Raw genomic sequence first — 20,773 nt, 5'->3', positions numbered from 1 at the left:
AGAGTCCGAAGCAAAGACCCCACCGTGGTGACAGTATTCTTTTCCCACGTCCTCTCCTCTTCAGAGGAGCTCACTCAGAGGCTGTGGGGGTGGCCCCCGTGCTGCCCACCTGGGGGATTGCTGCATGTCCCAGCTGAGCGGGCTGCTCGAGGAGCATTACCCTGGCCCCTTCCTGCTGCAGTGCCTCTCCCCCTGCCTGCCCTAAAGAGAGTTGCCTGCCCCGGTTTTGCTGCCCATAGGACCGGGGGCAGGAAAAACCCTGAGTGGGCCTCCTGCAGATTCTTCTCGAAGCTAAGGTCTGAGTCCTTCCTTTGTGGGGAGAATGGAGCAAAGAGGGGCCAGGCTGAGTGTGCACCATCACCTTAGTGTCTTGGTGGTTTCCCTGGCTTCCCAGATGGGCAGCCTGACTCACCAGGAAGCCAGGTTTGCTTGCCAAGTTGCCGAGTGTCCGGCCCCCGCAGGTGGCTGGGAGAGAAAGTACACAAGGGTTTCAGGCTCTTCTACAAGTTGCTCTGGTTTGCTGTCGCTCCAGTCCTGTGCGCCTTCCACCCCTGCTCTGAGGGTGCCTCACCCTTCTGGCTAAGGGCCCTTGGCTGGCAGGGGGTGAGGTGGGCTGTGGTGTATGGCGTGACATGCCCTCTAGTCATTGCATTCAACTGGAAGTTACTTGACCACAGGAGCGGCGCTTCATGGCTCCCACTCACCCTGTTAACTTGGAACCAGGCATGGTGTGGGCTCCCGTACATGTAAACACGAACCCACGTACCTGTGCCTGGAGAATACCGAGCCAACGACTAGAATTTCAGTAGACGGAATACTTGCGAATTATAGGTCATTGAAGCGAGCACGTGTGTTAGGTAGTTTACATCAACACGGCCTCATGCAGGGAGGAGGTCGCTAAGGGTTAAGATCCCAATTTGAGAGATGAGGAAACGTGCTCCAGGCCGAGCAGCCCAGGCTGGGATGCAAACTGGGGCTCGCTGTCAGCCCAGCCTCTCTCTCAGCCCCCACACTCTGTTTCTCCCCATGCTCTCTCCCCACACACTCCTCTGATGGGGTGGGTAATGCATTTGCTCCTGCCCTCTGGGATGACGTCAGCCCACTCTGAAAGCGGCTGGGCGTCTGCCGTGAGCCTCTGCAGTGCCTCCAGTTCAGCCTCATTTGGGAGCAGGCCATCCACTAACTCTAGTGGGTCTGCCTCTCACGGTCCAGTAATGCACTGGAGCTTTCTTCTTGGGCTGGATGCACAAAGAGCCTTGGTCAAGTTGCTTTTCAGGGGTAGACACCTGGTATGGAATTGCATACTACCCAGCACTTCCCAACAGCTGAAAAGTTGGTTTGGAAATGTATTAACTCCCTGAAAACCTACGGGCACCTTGGCCTCTCGTGCCCCATCTCACGTCCTCTCAGGCCACCTTTCACTCCTGCCGTGGTTGCAGCCACCAGCTCTTTCCAGGTGCGGGTTCCTGGCAGCATCTGACCGCACCTTCTCTCTGACCTTCAGGAAGCTGCTCTGCACTCAGCATGTGTGTAGCCTCAAAGCAGGCCAAGGATATCGCTGCTAGGGGCAGCCCTTCTCCCATGAGAGACAGAGCCAGTGGACCAATGCTCCCTCCGCCATCCCCTGGGCGGACAGTTCTGTGACACATTCTACACGGCTCCTCAGACGGCAAGATCAGGCCCCCCACTGCCCACAGTGGTGAAGAACTTGGGAAGACACCCTTGATTCAATTTCCTTCCCTCCATTTTACCCTCCCCCAGCCTCCCTCTGCTGTCCCCTGGGATCTCTTCCTAAATAAACTACCTGCACACAAGTTTTGCTTCGGGTTAAGACACTAACCAGGAGGTCTGTGGCTCCTCTGGAGGGTTTTTCCAAGAGGAAGTTGGATTCTCCTGTGGGTCTTGTTACGGACTGATTCACATGTTGAAGCCTAACCCCCAATGTGATGGTGTTTGAAGGTGGGGCCTCTGGGAGGTGAATAGATCATGAGGGTGGAGCCCTCATGAATGGGATTAGTGCCGTTATACAAGAGACCCCAGGGAGCTCTCTAGTCCTCTCCCTGCTGTGTGAGGATGCAGAGAGACGACAGCTATCTCCAGCCCAGAAGAGGGCTCTCATCAGAATCTGACCACGCCGGCACCCTGATCTCAGACTTCCAGCCTCCAGAACTGTGAGAAATAGATTTCTGTTGTTTATAAGCCACCCGGTGTGTGGTATTCTGCTGTAGGAGCCCAAACAGACTAAGACAGTCATATTCTTCCAGTGGAGGAATGGAACTTTTCAAGGGTGATAAGCCAAAAATCCAGACATTCGTAATGTCTTAGATTAAAAAAACCTTAGAGTTTTTTTGCTCAAGGGTCCGTAACCTGGCTTCAAGTGACTTATGAACCCCTGGAATTGCAAAATGTATGTACTTTTTTTTTTCATGAGGAGAGTTTCTGTAGCTTTCCTCAGATTCTTAAAAGGATTCCTGACCTTTAAAAAAACCCTTAAGAAGAAGATAAGACTTTGGGGTCTTGTTTTCAGCCCCCCACCCCACCCCCAAGAAGCAGCAGTGGTCTGACCTCCGGCCATCTGCTTAGGGGTCTGGTGATTGGGCGGATCACCTCACTTGCTGAGGGGCACTTGTTCCCTTGCAGAAAGGAGGCCCATCTCAGCTGAGCTGAGCAAACAGCCTCACCATGAACAAGCTACCTAGTCTCATAATCGTGCTTCCTGGGAGCCTCTCCTCTGGACTTTGGCTGATGGAAGCTTCAAATAAATCATTTGACTCAGTAAACGTTCATTGTGAATCTTTGGGATTTCCCTGGCGGTCCAGTGGTTAAGACTCTGCGCTTCCACTGCAGGGGGCATGGGTTTGACCCCTGGTCAGGGAACTAAGATCCCACATCCCACATCCTGCATGCCGCGCAGCGAGGCCAAAAAAAAAAAAAAAAGAAAAGTTCATTGCGAATCTTCTAGCAGGCCATGCATCCGTCCAGCCCTTGGGTGACAAAGGGGGAATGGTTACGATTGATGATCATCGTCTGTGTGCTTGGCACTTCCCCACTAGCTCAGGTTCTGTGAAGGCAGTGGCTATACCTGTCTTTGACTCTGGATGGCCAGAGACTACAATGCCTGGCACAGGGTAGATGTTTAAAGAATAATTGTTGAATTGTGTCTGTATGCGTTATGTCATTCAATCCTTGTGTTTCAGTTAAAACAAAGGGGGTTGCAAGTGACAGAAAACTTAATTATAACTGGCTTAAACAAAAGGAAAAGTACTGGTTCCATAACAGTATAATCCAGGAGGAGCTTCAGGAATGGCCTGATCCAGGACTCAAATAATTTCAGTAGGATCCATCTCTTAGCTCTGCTTCCTATAGATTGGCTTCCATCCTCAGATTGGCTACCCTTGTGGAAACAAAATGGCCACAGTTATCATAAGCCTTTTGCCCTCCTAACCAGGACATCAGAGTCTGAGTCCCAGCATTCCTACCCAAAGTGCCGAGGTTCACCTCTGATTGGACAGCCCATCCCTGAGCCAATCACGGTGACCAGGGTGCAAGGGATATATTAATTAGGTTAGACCATTCAGGCCACCTCAGAGCTAGGCACTGGGTCAATCTCAAACCATTGAACAGAGAATAATAGGAGAGGAGTGGTTCCCCAAAGGAAATTTGGGGTTCTCTTGTCAGGAAGGAGGGGAAGTAGATGCTTGGCAGCAAAGCACAGCTCTCCAGTATACCCTGTAGGGCAAGCTTTCTTCCCATTTTACAGATGAGGAAAGTGAGGCTCCGAGGTGATAAGGCACTAGGCCAAAGTCACACAATTTGTGGAGTCTGGGATGTGTCCCAGGTCTGCTAGCTCCAAAACTAGAGGCTCCCACTACTTGCCCAAGTCACGGTGGACACATTTTGGAAATAGCCACTTGCCTAATTGCCCAGAGCTGCACCAGTCTCTTCTTTTTCTTTTTTTTTTTTATTTTATTTATTTATTTTTGGGCTGCATTGGGTCTTCATTGCGGTGTGCGGGCCTCTCATTGTGGTGGCTTCTCTTGTTGTGGAGCACGGGCTCTAGGTGCGTGGGCTTCAGTAGTTGTGGCATGCAGTCTCAGTAGTTGTGGCTTGCGGGCTCTAGAGCACAGGCTCAGTAGTTGTGGCGCATGGGCTTAGTTGCTCCGCGGCATATGGGATCTTCCCGGACCAGGGCTCGAACCCGTGTCCCCTGCATTGGCAGGAGGATTCTTAACCACTGCATCACCAGGGTAGTCCTGCACCAATCTCTTCTGATCAGGAATGTTGTTGTTTTTTCATCCAGAAGTCTCTCTGGGCAGGACATTAGATGGACTGTACTTATCTCCAAACCCATTTATCTGATGTGGGGTTCTCAGTCCCTGTATTTGACCAAATCCCCTTAGTAATCTTGTTGACTGGAAAGAGGTCAGATACAGACCCTGAGCTGGAGGAATGCACAGTCTAAAGGGGAGACAGACAGATAAGAAAATGGACAATTATACTGCGATCGGGGCTGTGGAGTATGGGGCTGGCTCATCTAACCTCCACTGGAGGGTCAGGGATGGCTTCCTGGAGGATGATGAGTGTTCCCTAGGTTAAGGTGTGGGAGAGGACTGTCCAGGCAGTGGGCAGAGCACAAGTAGACATACAGAAATGGGGAAGTTTAAAGAGGCAATGGACAGTAATACTTCAGTTTGTCTGGAGCATAGAATCCAGGAAGGGAAAAAAAGTAGGTAATAAGCTTAGAGAGTTGGGATTTATGGTTCCACCTCATTGACCTGTAAAGGCAAGGGGTAGGTGGGCTCTGGCCCTAACTCATGGCAATGATAACATTACAGGTAATAATTTCTCCCGAGGATTAATCACTTACTCTCCCCTAGTTACTGTCATAATTTTAGCCAATCTTTACAGCTTCCTCCAAAACCAAGGAGGACAGTTAATCCTGTTTTACAAAAGTAGAAACTGAGACACAGTGAAAGAGACTTGCCAGAGGTCACTGACCACCTTGCAGGACTGACACTCTCCCAGTGGCAGGTTAATTATCACCTCTGCTAGTATGTGAAGGAGAGTGCTGGAAATCAGAGCTCCTGGTTGCCCGCGAGCACCACAGGAATCAATGTGACTGTTCAAGGGGGTCCTGAGAGATGACCAAATGGAGGACAGGTGAGCTCAGGAAAAAGGCTGTGGCTTCTCTCAAAAGAAAACTTCAAGAAAAGTTAACTAAGCAGCATTTCTGGAGCTGGGAGCTGGATGCGAAAGAGTGGGGAGTGGGCTGGGAGTTAGGGGACCTGGGTTCTGTCTCCAGCTCTGTCATTATCATTGTGTAACCTCAAACAAGTGGGTTAAGTGTTACACTCTAGGTTCCCACCTATAAAATGGGTCTAGTAACACCTTCCAACTTCAGAAAGATGGTTAGGAATTCCCATGAAATAAATGACTCTGTGTGAAGGTGCTTTGATAAATTCAAAACCTTCTCCCCATACAAGGGGGAATTGTTTGTATTATGTGCCTGGAGGCAAGGGAATGCAGATCAGGACTTCCAAACCTTGGGTCCCTGAACAGAATTCAGGGGGTCTGCGAAATTGGATTGGAAAAAAATCTTTATTTTCGCTAACCTCCAACTGAAATTCAGCATTTCCTTCCATGATTAACTTTGGCATTTGCATCATTGTCACAAATAGAAATCACAGATGCAGTCATGACACGCCCAGTGGTGGCAGGCATCTTGAAATATTGCTCACGTTCATCGTGACTTTGAAATGCTGGTAGTCATGAGACTTACCACTAGATACCAATATTTGATCTATTAATGAAGAAGTGCATATGTTACCAACAGCAAAGTTGTTTTTAAAATGTATTCAGGGAATTCCCTGGCGGTCCAGTGGTTAGGACTCCATGCTTCCACTGTAGGGGGCCTAGGTTCGATCCCTGGTCGGGGAATTAGGAGCTCACAAGCCAAGCGGTGTGGCCAAAAAAAAAAAAAAAAAAAATATATATATATATATATATATATATATATATTCAAAACTTTTAAATTATGAATCATGTTTAACATACACAAAAGTAGACCTAATAGTATAAAGAACCTCCGTGTGCTGGTTACCGAGTCCAACAACCATCACATAAACAAAATTTTATTTTTGTCTTTGTTTTTTTATTTGGGGGGTGGGGCTTTTTTTGGCACTCATTATCTTGAAGCAAATCCAAGATATAATGGCATTTCATCTGTAGATATTTCCGGGGAATTCCCTGGAAGTCCAGTGGTTAGGACTCCACGCTCTCACTGCTGAAAGCGTGGGTTCCATCCCTGGTCAGGGAACCAAGATCCCACAAGCTGTGTGGTGTGCCCCCCCCCCAAAAGTTTATATTGTAGATATGCCTGTAGGTACTTCTAAGTATAAGGAGGTTAAAACAAAAAACATTACCACAGTATGATAATCATACCCCAAACCCTTCAGTAATTCCTTAATATCATCAAATATCTGGTCAGATTGAAAAAAGAAGACATCTTATAAATGTAAGAAGTTCTGAAAATAGTGTTTGTTTAAACCAGGATCCCAGTAAGTTCTGCTTGGTGAGATGGGTTCTTTTAACTCTCTTTCAATATATAGATTCCCTTTTTATCTCCCTCTCTCATTTCTTCTGGTAATTTATTTGTTGAAGAAATCTGGTGGTTTGCCCTGAAAAGCTCCTCGCAGCCAGGACTTGCTGAGTGCATCCATCCCCGCAGAAACGCAGACAAGCTCGACTGTGCTCTGCTGTTCTGTCAACTTCTAGTCTTAAGCAGATTCAAGTTCGATTTTCCCCGGCCAGACTACTTCATGGAAGCAGCGTGCTCTTTCACCCGGAAGCATATAATATCTAGTTCTCTGGCTGCTCGGCGTGCTCGTTACTCTGGATTGCTGCTTTTGCCGAAAGTGAACAACAAACAAGTTAAACCCCCTACTTTAGATACACACTCAGCCTTCAGAGTGCAAGAAAGCACTGTCACCGGTATTTCGTTCTCAGTGACCAGATCTCGTCGTGAAGAAAGCAGCGCTTCTAGGGGGACAAGAAGGCTAGCCGCCCCAGTGGGCAGGGGTCGACGGTGGACAACTGCCGGAGCCTGGGGTTCTGGTTCTCTACACAAGAGAACATCAAAAGGGCCTGGGAAGAGGTGGTCCCACAGCCGCGTTACAGCCTCCGAGAGGTTCCTTGTACCCGGATGGGACAGCTGGCCACAGGGAGCAGCCTGGGAGGCAGGGAAACGAAACCCAAGGAAGGAATGTGTAAGAAAGAAACGTGCGGATGGATTCTTTCCCTTCTTTACTAGGGCAGACGCTGCTAGTTTCTTTCCCACGGTATTCACTTTCTCCCTCTCACGATCTACGCAAAAGTCACGGCTGCCTAGAGAAAAGACTACATTTCCCAGCCTACTTTGCAGCTACGCGTGCTCAGAAGGCTGAATTCTGGCCACTCTGGTCGGTTGAAATGGTCATTTCCGCTAGAGTTTCATCCAATCCGTTACAACCGTGAGCAAACGCCTTCCTTGAGTGGTATTTTTAGCGAATGATACAGTGTCTGTTCCAGAGCTAAATTATCTCATGAGAATAGAACGGCAACACTTACAAATACGCTCTAGGAACAACAACGAATCCACGCTTACACTTACTTCTAAACAAAATTTTTTAAAGATTTTTTTCGTGGTCCAGCGGCTAAGAATCTCTCCTTTAATGCGTGGTACAGGGCCTTAGGTTCTTGGTCGCGACACTAACATTCTACATAACGCGGGGCAACTGACCCCGCTGACGGCCATTATTGAATTCTGGGGCGTCGAAGCCTGAACACCACAACTTTAAAGAAACTGTCTCTCCCGAGTAGGAGTATTAAGCACTTGGGAACAACTAAGGAACGCAAACAAAAATACTCTTCTGACTCCAACAGAGCAATTACTCCTCTTTCAGAACGTCGACACCTTTTTTAAAGAAGCTTATCCCATCCACCACCAGACGTAGAGTAACACTAAAGTTTTGAAACTAATACTTGGTTAAAGAAGAACTAATTCTCACGTAGAAAAACACAAAATGTACTAAATAAAACGAACATCAACTCACCCAACTAATAACAGCGAAACCTAAATATTCTGTTTTTGAACATGATTATTGGCCTTGCTAACGCAAGACCTCAAAAAATTGGGTAAAAACTCAGAATTGTTCCTCTCCACGGAAATCTTTAGTAAAAGGCGAAAGATTTATACGATCTGAAGAGAAACCAGAGTATGCCCTACTGTAGGCGGCACGCATTCCTCGGGTAACTGCTACCCCTAACACAGTAATGGTGATTATTTAACTGAAAGAGCTATTCAATCTGCTTTTTTCCCAGACAATTCTATGAAAGAATTCTCACTTCTGGGAAAAAATAGTTAAAGAAAGAAGGAAAAATCTAGTCATTTTTAAGTCGAAAATTTGTCCTGGGTGCAATGCATTCTGGATATGCAAATGAAAATCTCAGTCTATACGCTCCGGTTTCCGGAGATACCTCAAATAGTTCATTCATCTTGTGCTGGGACCGAGACTACCGCCAGGGGGCAGAACGGAGGCGAGACTTAACAGGGATAGTGAGCTGAGGCTGATCCAGCTAGAAAAAGTCTGTTTTATAGGTGGCATTACAAGTGAAAATTTCTCTTGGAGTTAAATAAAATAAAATAGAATAAAATAAAATAAAAATTTAAAAGCTTGAAATAATTATCTTCATTCATTCAACAAAAATTTATTGACCACTGTGTTCAACCCTGTGCCGGCCTCTAGGGATAGAGTGGTAACTGTAATATTTCATCTTCAAGGAGTGCTCAGTGTGATGGGGAACCAGGTGTCAGTGATGAGCGCTGATAACAGAAGACGACATCTGGGCAGCACAGGAGCCGGGTGGCGAGGGTATTCCGGGCAGGGAGGCACAGTGCTGAGAGGGCAAGTAACCAGATGGCCATCAGTGCCAGCTAAGAGCTTGGATTTACCCTGAGGACAGTGGGGAGGCAGTGAAGAGCTTTAAAAATGAATACCTGATCAGATTAGCTTTTTAACACAGTGGTCCTGGGACCAGCAGATCAGTGTCACCTGGGTACGTGTTAGAGATGCAGGTTCTTGGGTCCTACTCGAAGACCCACTGAATCTGAAACTCTGAGAGTAGGGCCCAGCAGCTGGGTTTTAACAAGCCCTCCAGGTGAGTGTGCTGCCAGCTGGGTTGAGAAACACTGTTGGACAACCACTCTGGTTAAAGTGTGGCTGTTGTTGGAAAGCAAGGAGGTTTGGGGAAGCTAATTAGGAGCCTGAGAATTAAAGCAGAGAGAAGTACAGTGGCCTGGATGGGGGGCAAGGCCTGGGAAAGGGTCAAAGTCGAGGAGAGAAAAAATTCTAGGGAGATCCTTAGGGGCTGGTGGCATTGAGGGGAGGTGATGCAGCAGGAGAAGCATGTGAAGGTCATTAGGAAGAGGTCAGGGAGGCAGAAGGAAGACCAGGAGTGGGGACCACTGAGAAATCAAGGGCAGAAGGGAGCAGTCAGTTGTGTTAAAGGTCCACCCGAGGTCAGTTAAGGTGGGGACTGTAAGGGCCAGTGGATGTCACGGGACGGAAGTCAGTGACCTTGACCAGAGGCGTTTTCAGGGAGTGGAAGTGATAGAAGCCCCACTGTGGGGAGCTGATGAGGAAGTGAGTGGGGTGGAGAGCGAAGGCTTCAGGGAGACCGGCCAGAAGACGTGTGAGGTTAGAGGAGGACTTTTTCTTTCTTCGGCATCAGGAGAGTGTTAAAGGGGTTCAAACTTTGCTGGGGAGGAGGCAGCACAGAGGGAGAGGATGAAGACGCAGGAGAGGGGAAGTAAACAAGGTCCTACTGTACAGTGCAGGGAACTATATGCAATATCCCGTGATAAACCATAATGGAAAAGAAGATGAACAAGAATATATATATGTATAACTGAGTGGCTTTGATGTACAGCAGAAATTAAACAACATGGAAAATCAACTATACTTCAATAAACATTTTAAAAAGAAAAAGAAAAACAATAGATGAGGGTGGGGTGGGAAATGGGGAGGGGGTGGTAGCTGACTTCCGGTTAGAGGAAGGACCCCAAGTCCTAGGTAGTAGAAGGAAAGGAGGGAAGGGGGAGCATGGTGATCCCTCCACCCCAAAGACTGGCGTTGACGGAGCCCGTTCCTCTGTCCTCCTCCTCCTGCCTGCCCCAAGTGCCCTCCAACTTCCTCAGCTGGGAAGACCCCACCCTCTGCCTTTTCAGCATCTGCTCTGGGGCGGCTGAACTGCTGGAAATATCAGACGATTGAGCAAAACTCGGAGGAGGGCCTCAGTTTTTTTGGACATTTCTCTGGCTGTCCCACCCCCAGTATGCCCCTTTTAAACTTTCTCCTCTCACCTTCATGCCCCCCATCCCTGACTCACTCTCAGCCCATGACCTCCCAAGGGTTTCATTGAGAGAGCAGGAGCCTTATCTTCCCACTCCCAAATCTACCAGCTGGTCAGTATCTGCCCCTTGTCAACAGAATGAAAAATGCACAATCGAGGGTTGCGATTTTCAGGGGAACTGAGATCCCACATATGGCGCGGCCAAAAAAACCCCAAAACCAAAAAACAAAAAGAGTTGTGGTTTTCAGCGTTTTTCAGGGACCTTACTGAGGACTACAGCCTGGGAAATAGCTCCTCAGATAGCTCTGAGGACCTGCTCCAAAGAGGTAGGAGGAGAGGCCAAAATTAAATCAAAAAATTAAAATGAAAACTACCACATGACCCAACAATTCCACTTCTGGGTATTTATCTGAGGAAGACTAAATCACTAATTTGAAAAGATATATACACCGTTATGTTCATCACAGCATTATTACAATAGCCAAGACATGGAAACAACCTAAGTGTCCACCAACAGATGAATGGATAAAAAGGATGTGTTATATATATATATAATGGAATATAGATAGATAGGTAGATAGTGGAATACTACTCAGACATAAAGAAGAGTGAAATCTTCCCATTTGCAGCAGCATGGGTGAAACTTGAAGGCATTATGATAAGTGACATAAGCCAGTCAGAGACAGACAGATATAATACATACTGCATGGTATCATTTATATGTGGAATATTTAAAAAACAAGTCAAACTCATAGAAACAGAGAGTAGAAAAGTGGTTGCCAGGGCTGGGAGGTGGGGGAAATAGCAAGAGTTTGGTAAAAGGTTATAAACTTTCAGCTGTAAAAAAAATAAGGTACAACATGGTGACTATAGTTGATAACACTGTATTGTATAATGGAAATTTGCTAAGAGAGTAGAACTTAAATGTTCTCACACATGCAAGAAAATATAAATATGTAAGTTGATAGATTTGTTAATTAACTGGATGGGAGGAATCCTTTAGCAATGTATATGTATTTCAAATTAATGCAACATACACTTTAGATATCTTACAATTTTATTTGTCAATTATACATCAATAAAACAGAAACAAATTAACAACAATAGTACTAAAAAAAATCACGAAATACTTCTAACTCCACAGAAAATTGTAACAAATGAAAGTGCATCTGACACCTGAATTTAAGAGATGTCAACATTTCTCCAAATATGCTTTAGGTCTGTTTTTATACAGTTGAAAACTGCATTTGCTTCCTCTCCAGTAAAGCTGAGGTGGGTCCTCCAAACACAAAAAACTTTGATCTTGTGTTTTTAAAATTCAGGTTTATAATATATTTGATCCATCCTTCTGCAACATGCCTTTTTCGTGCAACATTTATGTTTTCAATATTTATTTGTGTGGGTATATCTGTAGACCTAGTTCCAGGTCATGCATTTTATCTGCTGTATAACAACCCATTTTTAAATTAATTAATTAGTTAATTAATTATTTAAATTTTGGCTGCATTGGGTCTTTGTTGCTGCGCACGGGCTTTCTCTAGTTGCAGTGAGCGGGGGCTACTCTTCGTTGAGGTGTGCGGGCTTCTCACTGCGGTGGCTTCACTTGTTGCGGAGCACGGGCTCTAGGCGTGTGGGCTTCAGTAGCTGTGGATCACGGGCTCTAGAGCGCAGGCTCAGTAGTTGTGGCCCACGGGCTTAGTTGCTCTGTGGCATGTGGGATCTTCCAGGACCAGGGCCCGAACCCATGTCCCCTGCGTTGGCAGGTGGATTCTCAACCACTGCGCCACCAGGGAAGTCCCACAACCCATTTTTTGAGTACACCACAGTACCCAGGTAAAAGTAGGGCAAGCGGCTCAAGGTAGAAAATTAGCAGCCTCCATTACGTCTTCCAATCCCTGTACCCTGATTTTGGCTCTAGAATGGACAATAGTGGGTGTGGGAGGCTGAAAAATGGCCCCCAAAGATACCTAGGTCCTAATCCCTTATGTGGCAAAAGAGACTTTGCAGATGTGCTTACACTAAACATCCTGAGATGGTCCTTATAAGGAGGCATCAGAGTGGAATTTGACCACAGAACAGGAGAACGTAGAAGCAGAGATTGCAGTGATGTGCTCTGAAGATGGAGGAAGGGGCCATGAGCCAAGAAGTGCAGGTGGCCACTAGGAGCTGCCAATAGGACATTGTCGAGAAGTTCTGCCCATTTAATAGGCGAGAAATGGTATCTTGATGTCATTTTGTTTTTTTTAAAAAATCTTTTAGCTTCCATACATTTTTTAAGTGATAGGCCTTTATTTTATTTATTTATTTTTAAAAATTTATTTATTTATTCAATTATTTATTATTTATTTTTTTATTTTTTTAATTTTTGGCTGTGTTGGGTCTTCGTTTCTGAGCGAGGGCTTTCTCCAGTTGTGGCGAGTGAGGGCCACTCTTCATCGCGGCGTGCAGGCCTCTCACTATCGCGGCCTCTCTTGTTGCAGAGCAGAGGCTCCAGACGCTCAGGCTCAGTAGTTGTGGCTCACGGGCCCAGTTGCTCCGCGGCATGTGGGATCTTCCCAGACCAGGGCTTGAACCCGTGTTCCCTGCATTGGCAGGCAGATTCTCAACCACTGCGCCACCAGGGAAGCCCAAAATTTTATTTATTTATTTATTTTTGGCTGCGTTGGGTCTTCGTTGCTGTGCACCAGCTTTCTGTAGCTGCGGCGAGCAGGGGCTACTCTTGGTTGCCGTGCGTGGGCTTCTCATTTCGGTGGCTTCTCTTCTTGCGGAGCACGGGCTCTAGGCGCGTGGGCTTCAGTAGTTGTGGCACGTGGGCTCAGTAGTTGTGGCTCGTGGGCTCTGGAGTGCAGGCTCAGTAGTTGTGGTGCACGGGCTTAGTTGCTCCGTGGCATGTGGGATCTTCCCGGACCAGGGGTCGAACCCATGTCCCCTGAATTGACAGGCGGATTCTTAACCACTGTGCCACTAGGGAAGTCCCCCAGTATAGTTCTAATTTTCATTTCTCTTTCTTAAAGTAAAGGTGAGCATCTTTTCATATGTTTAAGGGCCATTTGTCTACCTCTTTCTGTGTGCATTTTCAGTTAATTTTTCTTGGAAACCTGCACTACCATCTTGCAGCTGCATATCGCAGAAAGGAAAGATTTTCCCTGTAATTTTAAAGAGCTCTTTATATATTAAGGATATTAGTCCTCTATCTGCCAGGTAAGTTGCTAATATTTTCTTTCTGTTTTTCATTTTTGCAGAGCAAAAGTATTTTTTAAAGATGGAGTCAAATTATCAATCATGTATTTATTTATTTATTTAAAAATTATTTATTTGTTTTTATTTTTTGTCTGTGTTGGGTCTTCGTTTCTGTGCGAGGGCTTTCTCTAGTTGTGGCGAGCGGGGGCCACTCTTCACCGCGGTGCGCGGGCCTCTCATTATCGTGGCCTCTCTTGTTGCGGAGCAAAGGCTCCAGACGCGCAGGCTCAGCAGTTGTGGCTCACGGGCCCAGTTGCTTCGCGGCATGTGGGATCCTCCCAGACCAGGGCTCGAACCCGTGTCCCCTGCATTGGCAGGCAGACTCTCAACCACTGCGCCACCAGGGAAGCCCTCAATCATTTATTTTTTTCTAGGTTTTGAGTCATAGTTAGAAAGGGCTTCCTCATGCGTGTTATAAAAGGAATTCGCTCATATTTTCTTCTAGTACTTATATGGTTTCATTTTTTTAAACATTTAGATCTTTGGTGTGTTTGAAGTTTATTCTGGTGTATGGTGTCAGGTATGAATATAATTTTGTATTTTTCCAAATGACTGGAACAGCTGGTATAAGATAGGAGATAAATACTCCTGAAAAGTTTGGTAGAACTTATCTATGACCGTTTTGGCTTGAGGCTTTGGGGATGGAAGGTTTTTGATTCTCATTTCAATTTTTTTATTGGCTATTAATGTACAGAAATGTATTAGTTTTTCTTATGCCAGTTTCAGCCTTTATATTTTTCTAGAAATGTATCCATTTTGTCTATGTTCTTAAATTTATTGGTGTGAAATTGTTCATTAGATTTTTAAAAATTAACAAACTTTATTTTTTAGAGCAGTTTTAGGCTCACAGCAAAACTGAGCAGGAAGTACGGAGAGTTCCTATAGACCCTTGCCCACCTCCCTGCAACCTTCCCCACTATCAACGTCTCCAAGCAGAGTGGCACATTTGTTATGATCTATGAACCTACGTTGACACATCATTACCATCGAAAACCCCTAGTTTACATCAGGGTTCACTCTTGGTGTTGTATATTCTATGGGTTTTGACAAAAGTATAAGGACACTTATCTACCATCGTAGTATCATACAGGGTAGTTTAACCACCCTAAAAATCCCCTGTGCCCCACCTATTCATCCCTCCCTCCTCCTTAACCCCTGGCAACCACTGACTTTTTATGGTCTCTATAGTTTTTCCTTTTCCACGATGTCATACAGCTGGAATTTTGCAGGATGTAGACTTTCAGATTGACTTTTTAAAACTTAACAATGTGCATTTAAGTTTCTTCCATGTCTTTAAATGGCTTGCTAGCTCATTTCTTTTTAGTGCCGAATAATAGTCCATTGTCAGATGTACCGTGGTTTATTTATACACTCAGCTATTGAAAAACATCTTGGTTACTTCCAGATTTTGGCAACTATGAATAAAGCTGCTATAAACACTCACAGGAAGAATTTTGTGTGGAAATAAGTTCTTAACTCCTTTGGGTAGACACCAAGGAGTGCAGCTGCTGGATCAAATGGTAAGACTTTATTTAGTTTTGTAAGAAACTACCAAACTGACTTCCGAAGTGTTTGTAAGATTTTACATTCCCACCAATAACGAATGAAAGTTCCTATTGCTCCACATCCTCGCCATCATTTGGTGTTGTCAGTGGTCTGAATTTTGACCATTTTAATAGGTTGTAGTGATATTTCTTTGTTTTAATTTGCAACTCTGATGACATATGATATTGAACATCTTTTCATATGCTTACTTTCTGTCTGTATATCTTCTTTGGTGTGGTGTCTGTTCAAGTCTTTTGCCCATTTTTTAATCTGAATGTTCATTTTCTTTCTTTCTTTCTGTCTGTCTTTCTTTCTCTTTCTTTTTTCTTTTTCCTCCTCCCCTTCCTTCCTTCCTTCCTTCCTTCTCTCTCTCTCTTTCTTTCTGTCTGTCTTTCTTTCTCTTTCTTTCTTTTTCCTCCTCCCCTTCCTTCCTTCCTTCTTTCCTTCTTTCCTTCCTTCCTTTTCTCTCCTCTCTTTCTTTCTATTGCAGTAGGAACAGTTATTGTGAGATACACTCTCTTAAAACATTTTAAGTGTACAGTACACTTAAACTATAGGCAAAATGCTACTCAGCAGATCTCTAGAACTTACTCATCCTGCACAATGAAATGTTATACCCATTGAATAACAACTCCCCATGTCTCCCTCCCCCAACCCCTAGCAACCACCATTCTACTCTCTGCCTCTATGAATTTGACTATATTAGATACTTCACATAAGAGGAATTATGCAATGACTGACTCATTTCACTTAGCATAATGTTCTTAAGGGTCAGCCATGTTGTTACATTTAGCAGGATTTCCTTCTTTTTAAAGGCTGAGTAATATTCCGTTGTGTGGATATGCCACATTTCTCTATCTATTCATCCATCAGTGGACATTTATGTTGTTTACACATTTTGGCTATTGTGAAAAATACTGCAATAAACATGGGAGTGTGTATAACTCTTTGATATACTGATTTCAATTCTTTTGATAAATACCCAGAAATGGGATTGCTAGAACATATGATAGTATTACTTTTTAATTTTTTAAGGAACCTCCATCCTGTTTCCAATAGTGGCTGCACCATTTTACATTCCCACCAACAGTGTACAAGGGTTCCAGTTTTTCATTGCCAACACTTCTTATTTTTTGATCTTTTGATAATAGCCATCTGAATAGGTGTGTGGTAACATCACATCGTGGTTTTGTTTTGGCTTTTTTTGGCCGTACCGCACAGCATGTGGGATCTTTTTTTCCCAACCAGGGATGGAACCCTCACCCCCTGCATTGGAAGCACAGAGTCTTAACCACTGTACCGCCAGGGAAGTCCCACACATTGTGGTTTTGATTTGTATTTCCCTGATGATTAGAGATGTTGAGCATCTTTTCATACCCTTGTTGGCCATTGGTATGTTTTTGGAGAAATGTCTATTCAAGTCCTTTGCTCATTTTTTATCTTTTTTGTTTTTTTGCCATTGAGTTATAGGAGTTCCTTATACATTTTGGATATTGATTCCTTATCATATACATATAATTTGCAAATATTTTCTCCCATTCTGTAGGTTGCATTCTTACTCTGTTGATTGCTTCCTTTGCTATGCAGAAACTTTTTAGTTTGATGTAGTCCTACTTGTCTATGTTTGCTTTTGTTGCCCGTGGGGTTGTTTTCTTATTGTGTTTGAAGAGTTCTTTGTATATTTTGGATAATAGTTCTTTGTCAGATATGTCTTTTGCAAATATTCTCTCCAAGTCTGTGGCTTGTCTTCTCTTTCTCTTGATGGTAATGTTTTTTTTTTTTTTTGATGGGTACATAGGAGTTTTTATTATACTATTTTCATGTGGTTCAAAACATAAGTTTTAAAAAATTATACAGATAATAAAGGAGAACATACAGATAAATTTTAGCACATACAGGAACTTGAGGTCATTTTGTATAATCACTCACTCTATTGTCTGGTAGAGAAGAGGTGGTCAAAGTTTATTAAAAGAAAAATTTAAAAAAAAAGGAAAAAAAAAAAAAGAAAAATTTAAAAAAAGAAAAAAGAAAAAAGAAAAAAACACCCTGAATTCAGTCTCTCTTACTGGTCAAAGTACTAATTCCGCCCCAGCTTCTGGCCCCATCATCCAGCTCTTTTACACATACACAGCCTTACACTCTTCCAATGAGTATTTATTATTAGTTAAGCCATGATTCAGGACCCCACGGTGGGCATCACTATGTACCCAGGTCCCCCTTCACCACCCTGGGGAGAAGGACAGAGGACAGAGAAGGTGGGGTGGAGCCAGTTCAGATCTTCCCAGGAAACGTGCCTTCTGCCCGGTGGTCGTCCCAGGCTGACACCCAGGATATGGGGCAGAGGGACTTGTACACACGCCGGTACCATTCACACACGGAGACGTCACCCTCTTTAGCAGTCATTGCCTTCTCACAGCGGTGGAAGTCCAGGTAGTTCTGCCAGCAGTTCCTCGTCTGGTTCTGGTTGGGGAAGCGGCTGTCAAAAGGAGCAGTCTGGTAGTTCTTGATTTTGGTCTTGATGTCCTCTGCCATAGTGCTGACTCCTAAAGACGCTCCTGAAGCCCCTGGAAGCTCAATGTGACCCTCAGCAATCGGTAATGTGTTTTTAATTTCAGATTCCACTTGTTCATTGCTAGCATATAGGAAATTGACTGACTTTTGTATCAGTATATTTACCTTTTATCCCACAACCTTGTTATAATTACTTTTCAGTTCCAGGAGGTGGTTTTTTTTTTTGTAAATTTTTTGGATTTTCTTCATAGATAATCATGTCATCTGTGGAAAAGGACAGTTTTGTTTCTTCATTCCAAATCTGTATACCTTTTTTTTTTTTTTTTTTTTTTGGCCATGCTGCACAGCTTGTGGGATCTTAGTTCCCTGACCAGGGATTGAACCCATGCCCTCGGCAGCGAAAGCACGGAGTCCTAACCACTGGACTGCCAGGGAATTCTCAAATCTGTATACCTTTAATTTCCTTTTCATCATATTGCACTAACCAGGACTCCCAGTACAATATTGAAAGCAGCTGGGAGATGGGACATCCAATTTTTTGACAACACTACAGTTCCTTTTATCCTAGGACATTAAAAGGATAATAAAGGAATATTATAAATAACTCTGTGCTCACAAATTTGATAACTTAGATGAAATGAACCTATTCCTTGAAAGATACAATCTTCCAAAATTGCACAAGAAGAAATAGACAATCTGAATAGGTCTATATCTATTAAAGAAATGGAATCAATAATTAATAACCTTCCAAAGCAGAAAGCACAGGGCACAGATACATTCACTGGTGACTTCTACCAAACATTTAAGGAAGAAATTATACCAATTCTCTACAATTTCTTTCAGAGGATAGATGAGAATTCTTCCTAATTCATTCTATGAGGCTAGAATTACCCTAATACTAAAACCAGACAAAGACATTACAAGAAAAGAAAACTACAGGCAAATATGTCTCATAAATATAGATGCAAAAATCCTCAACAAAATAATAGCAAATTGGGACTTCCCTGGTGGCGCAATGGTTAAGACTCCACGCTCCCAATGCATGGGGCCCAGGTTTGATCCCTGGTCAGGGAACTAGATCCCACATGCGTGCCACAACTAAGAGTTCGCATGCCACAACTAAGAAGCCCACAAGCTGCAACTAAGGAGCCCGCCTGCCGCAAGTAAGACCCGGCGCAACCAAAAAATAATAATAATAAAAAATAAATATTAAAAAAATAACAAATTGAATCCCACAATATATAAAAAGAATTATACACCACAACCAAGTGGGATTTATCCCAGGTATGCAAGTCTGGTTCAATATTTGAAAATCAATTCATTTAGTCCATCACATCAACAGGCTGAAGAAGAAAAATCACATCATCATATCAATAGATGCAGAAAAAACGTTTGAACAGAGACATGAAGTAGCTCACCCAGGGCCTTGCAGTCAACAACTGGTAGAGAAAATGGCTATTAAGAAAGCACGGGTGGGCTTCCCTGGTGGTGCAGTAGTTAAGAATCTGCAACTAGAGAAAGCCCACGCGCAGCAACGAAGACCAAACACAGCCAAAAATAAATAAATAAATAAATAAATTTAAAAAAAAGAATGCCACTTGGTTATCAAGAGTCTTAAAAAGAGTATTTTAAAAGTTCATATACTTCAAGTCAACAATTTCACATTTGGGAATATATTTTAAGGGAACAGAAATGTAGAAAAATATATGTGTGGAAAAATGCACTTTTTACAATGAAAATAAAATTGGAAGTGATATGAACATCTAGCAATAAGCAATTAACTAAATTGTCGTAGCTCCATAAATTGGACTATTTTGAAGCCATTAAAATGTTTTTCTCCAAAGAATGTATAATGACATATGAATATGTTTACAATTTATTTGGTAGAAAAGAAAGATACAAAAGTATATTCCAGTCAGGTAGAAAATAAGATGTGTGTGCCTATAAAAGGCTTAAGAGTAAACATAAAAATATTAATAATAAACAATTTATTCCCAGCAATAAATAAGAGGGTTTTTTTTATAACATGATCTTTTTTTTAAAAAATTATTTATTTATCCATTTGGTTACATTGGGTCTTAGTTGCGGCAGGCAGGCTCCTCAGTTGCAGCACGGGGGCTCCTTAGTTGTGGCATGCGAACTCTTAATTGCAGCATGCATGTGGGATCTAGTTCCCTGACCAGGGATCGAACCCACGCCCCCTGCGTTGGGAGCAAGGAGTCTTAACCACTGCACCACCAGGGAAGTCCCAAGAGTTATTTTTATAATCAGAAAAAAAGCCCGGTTAAGGGTGGGAAACGTCAGTGTCCCCCCAAAAAGACAGTGGGGGGCGGAGTTGGGAGGTGGCGTGGAGTGTAAGACAAAGGTGCAAATAATGAGCAAACGGGCCAGCCTGTGATGTCTGCGCAGAGAGATCCCGAGAAAGCACTAGGGACAATTTTAGGGGACAGAAAGCAGGATTTGATCACCTAAGGACAGAGGCTAAGAGAAGAGCCATGAACTCCGCACCACAAATTCTACACGGGGGCTTCATGGAGGGCAGGGGGCCTCCGGGAGCGCGCAGGGCAGATGCTTTGGCCGGGCCTGTAGCGGGTGCCGCATTTCAGCACCGCGGACAGGAGCCGCCCTCAGATCCAGACAGGTCCTCATTTTCCGCCGCCCCGCGGCCAAGACAGGTGTGCGGTTTCGAGTCAGGGCAGGGGAGGACCCGCTCTCCCCGACACGCTTGGCCCAGCCCAGACAGAAGCGAAGGGTCTCCACTGCCCGACGGGGAGGGAGGCAAGGAAGGAAGAACGGAGGGAAGAGGAGGGCATCAGGGACACCCTAAGGGGAAGCCGAGCCCAGAGCAGGTGAGAGGCTGGAGTCCTTGAGCCTCCAACCTCTCTGGTCCTTCCCAGAGGTGTCCCCTCTTTCAAGCGCAGCCTCGACCAGTTTCCACGCTCTCCCTGGCTTCCATCGCTCCACAGGGATCTGAGCCAGAATGTAGACCAGGACAGCCAAGATACCAGTCAGCCCTCCCGTAGACCTGCTGGCTGCAGATAATTAGATGAAGCCCTCACCCCAGGTGGCCCCTAAATCTGCAGAGTTC

At 44.5% G+C, this 20,773-nt stretch overlaps 1 protein-coding gene and 1 non-coding gene across 2 annotated transcripts; both read right to left on the bottom strand.

Moving 5' to 3' along the window:
- Nucleotides 1–8,140: 8,140 nt before the first annotated feature.
- Nucleotides 8,141–8,256, bottom strand: LOC114236285 (U5 spliceosomal RNA). Its single transcript, XR_003622252.2, has one exon. It is a non-coding gene; the product is annotated as a U5 spliceosomal RNA (small nuclear RNA).
- A 9,051-nt stretch (nt 8,257–17,307) lies between these two features.
- LOC103021017 (cytochrome c oxidase subunit 6B1-like) lies at nt 17,308–17,762 on the bottom strand. Its single transcript, XM_028163481.2, has one exon. The coding sequence runs from the start codon at nt 17,704–17,706 to the stop codon at nt 17,446–17,448; it is 261 nt and encodes an 86-aa protein (XP_028019282.1). The 5' UTR covers nt 17,707–17,762; the 3' UTR covers nt 17,308–17,445.
- Between the last annotated feature and the right edge of the window lie 3,011 nt (nt 17,763–20,773).

This window comes from Balaenoptera acutorostrata, chromosome 1 (assembly GCF_949987535.1).
Source record: "Balaenoptera acutorostrata chromosome 1, mBalAcu1.1, whole genome shotgun sequence".
Classification (NCBI taxonomy): domain Eukaryota; kingdom Metazoa; phylum Chordata; class Mammalia; order Artiodactyla; family Balaenopteridae; genus Balaenoptera; species Balaenoptera acutorostrata.
Note: the sequence above shows the minus strand (reverse complement) of the source record. Positions and strands in the feature narration are given on the sequence as shown.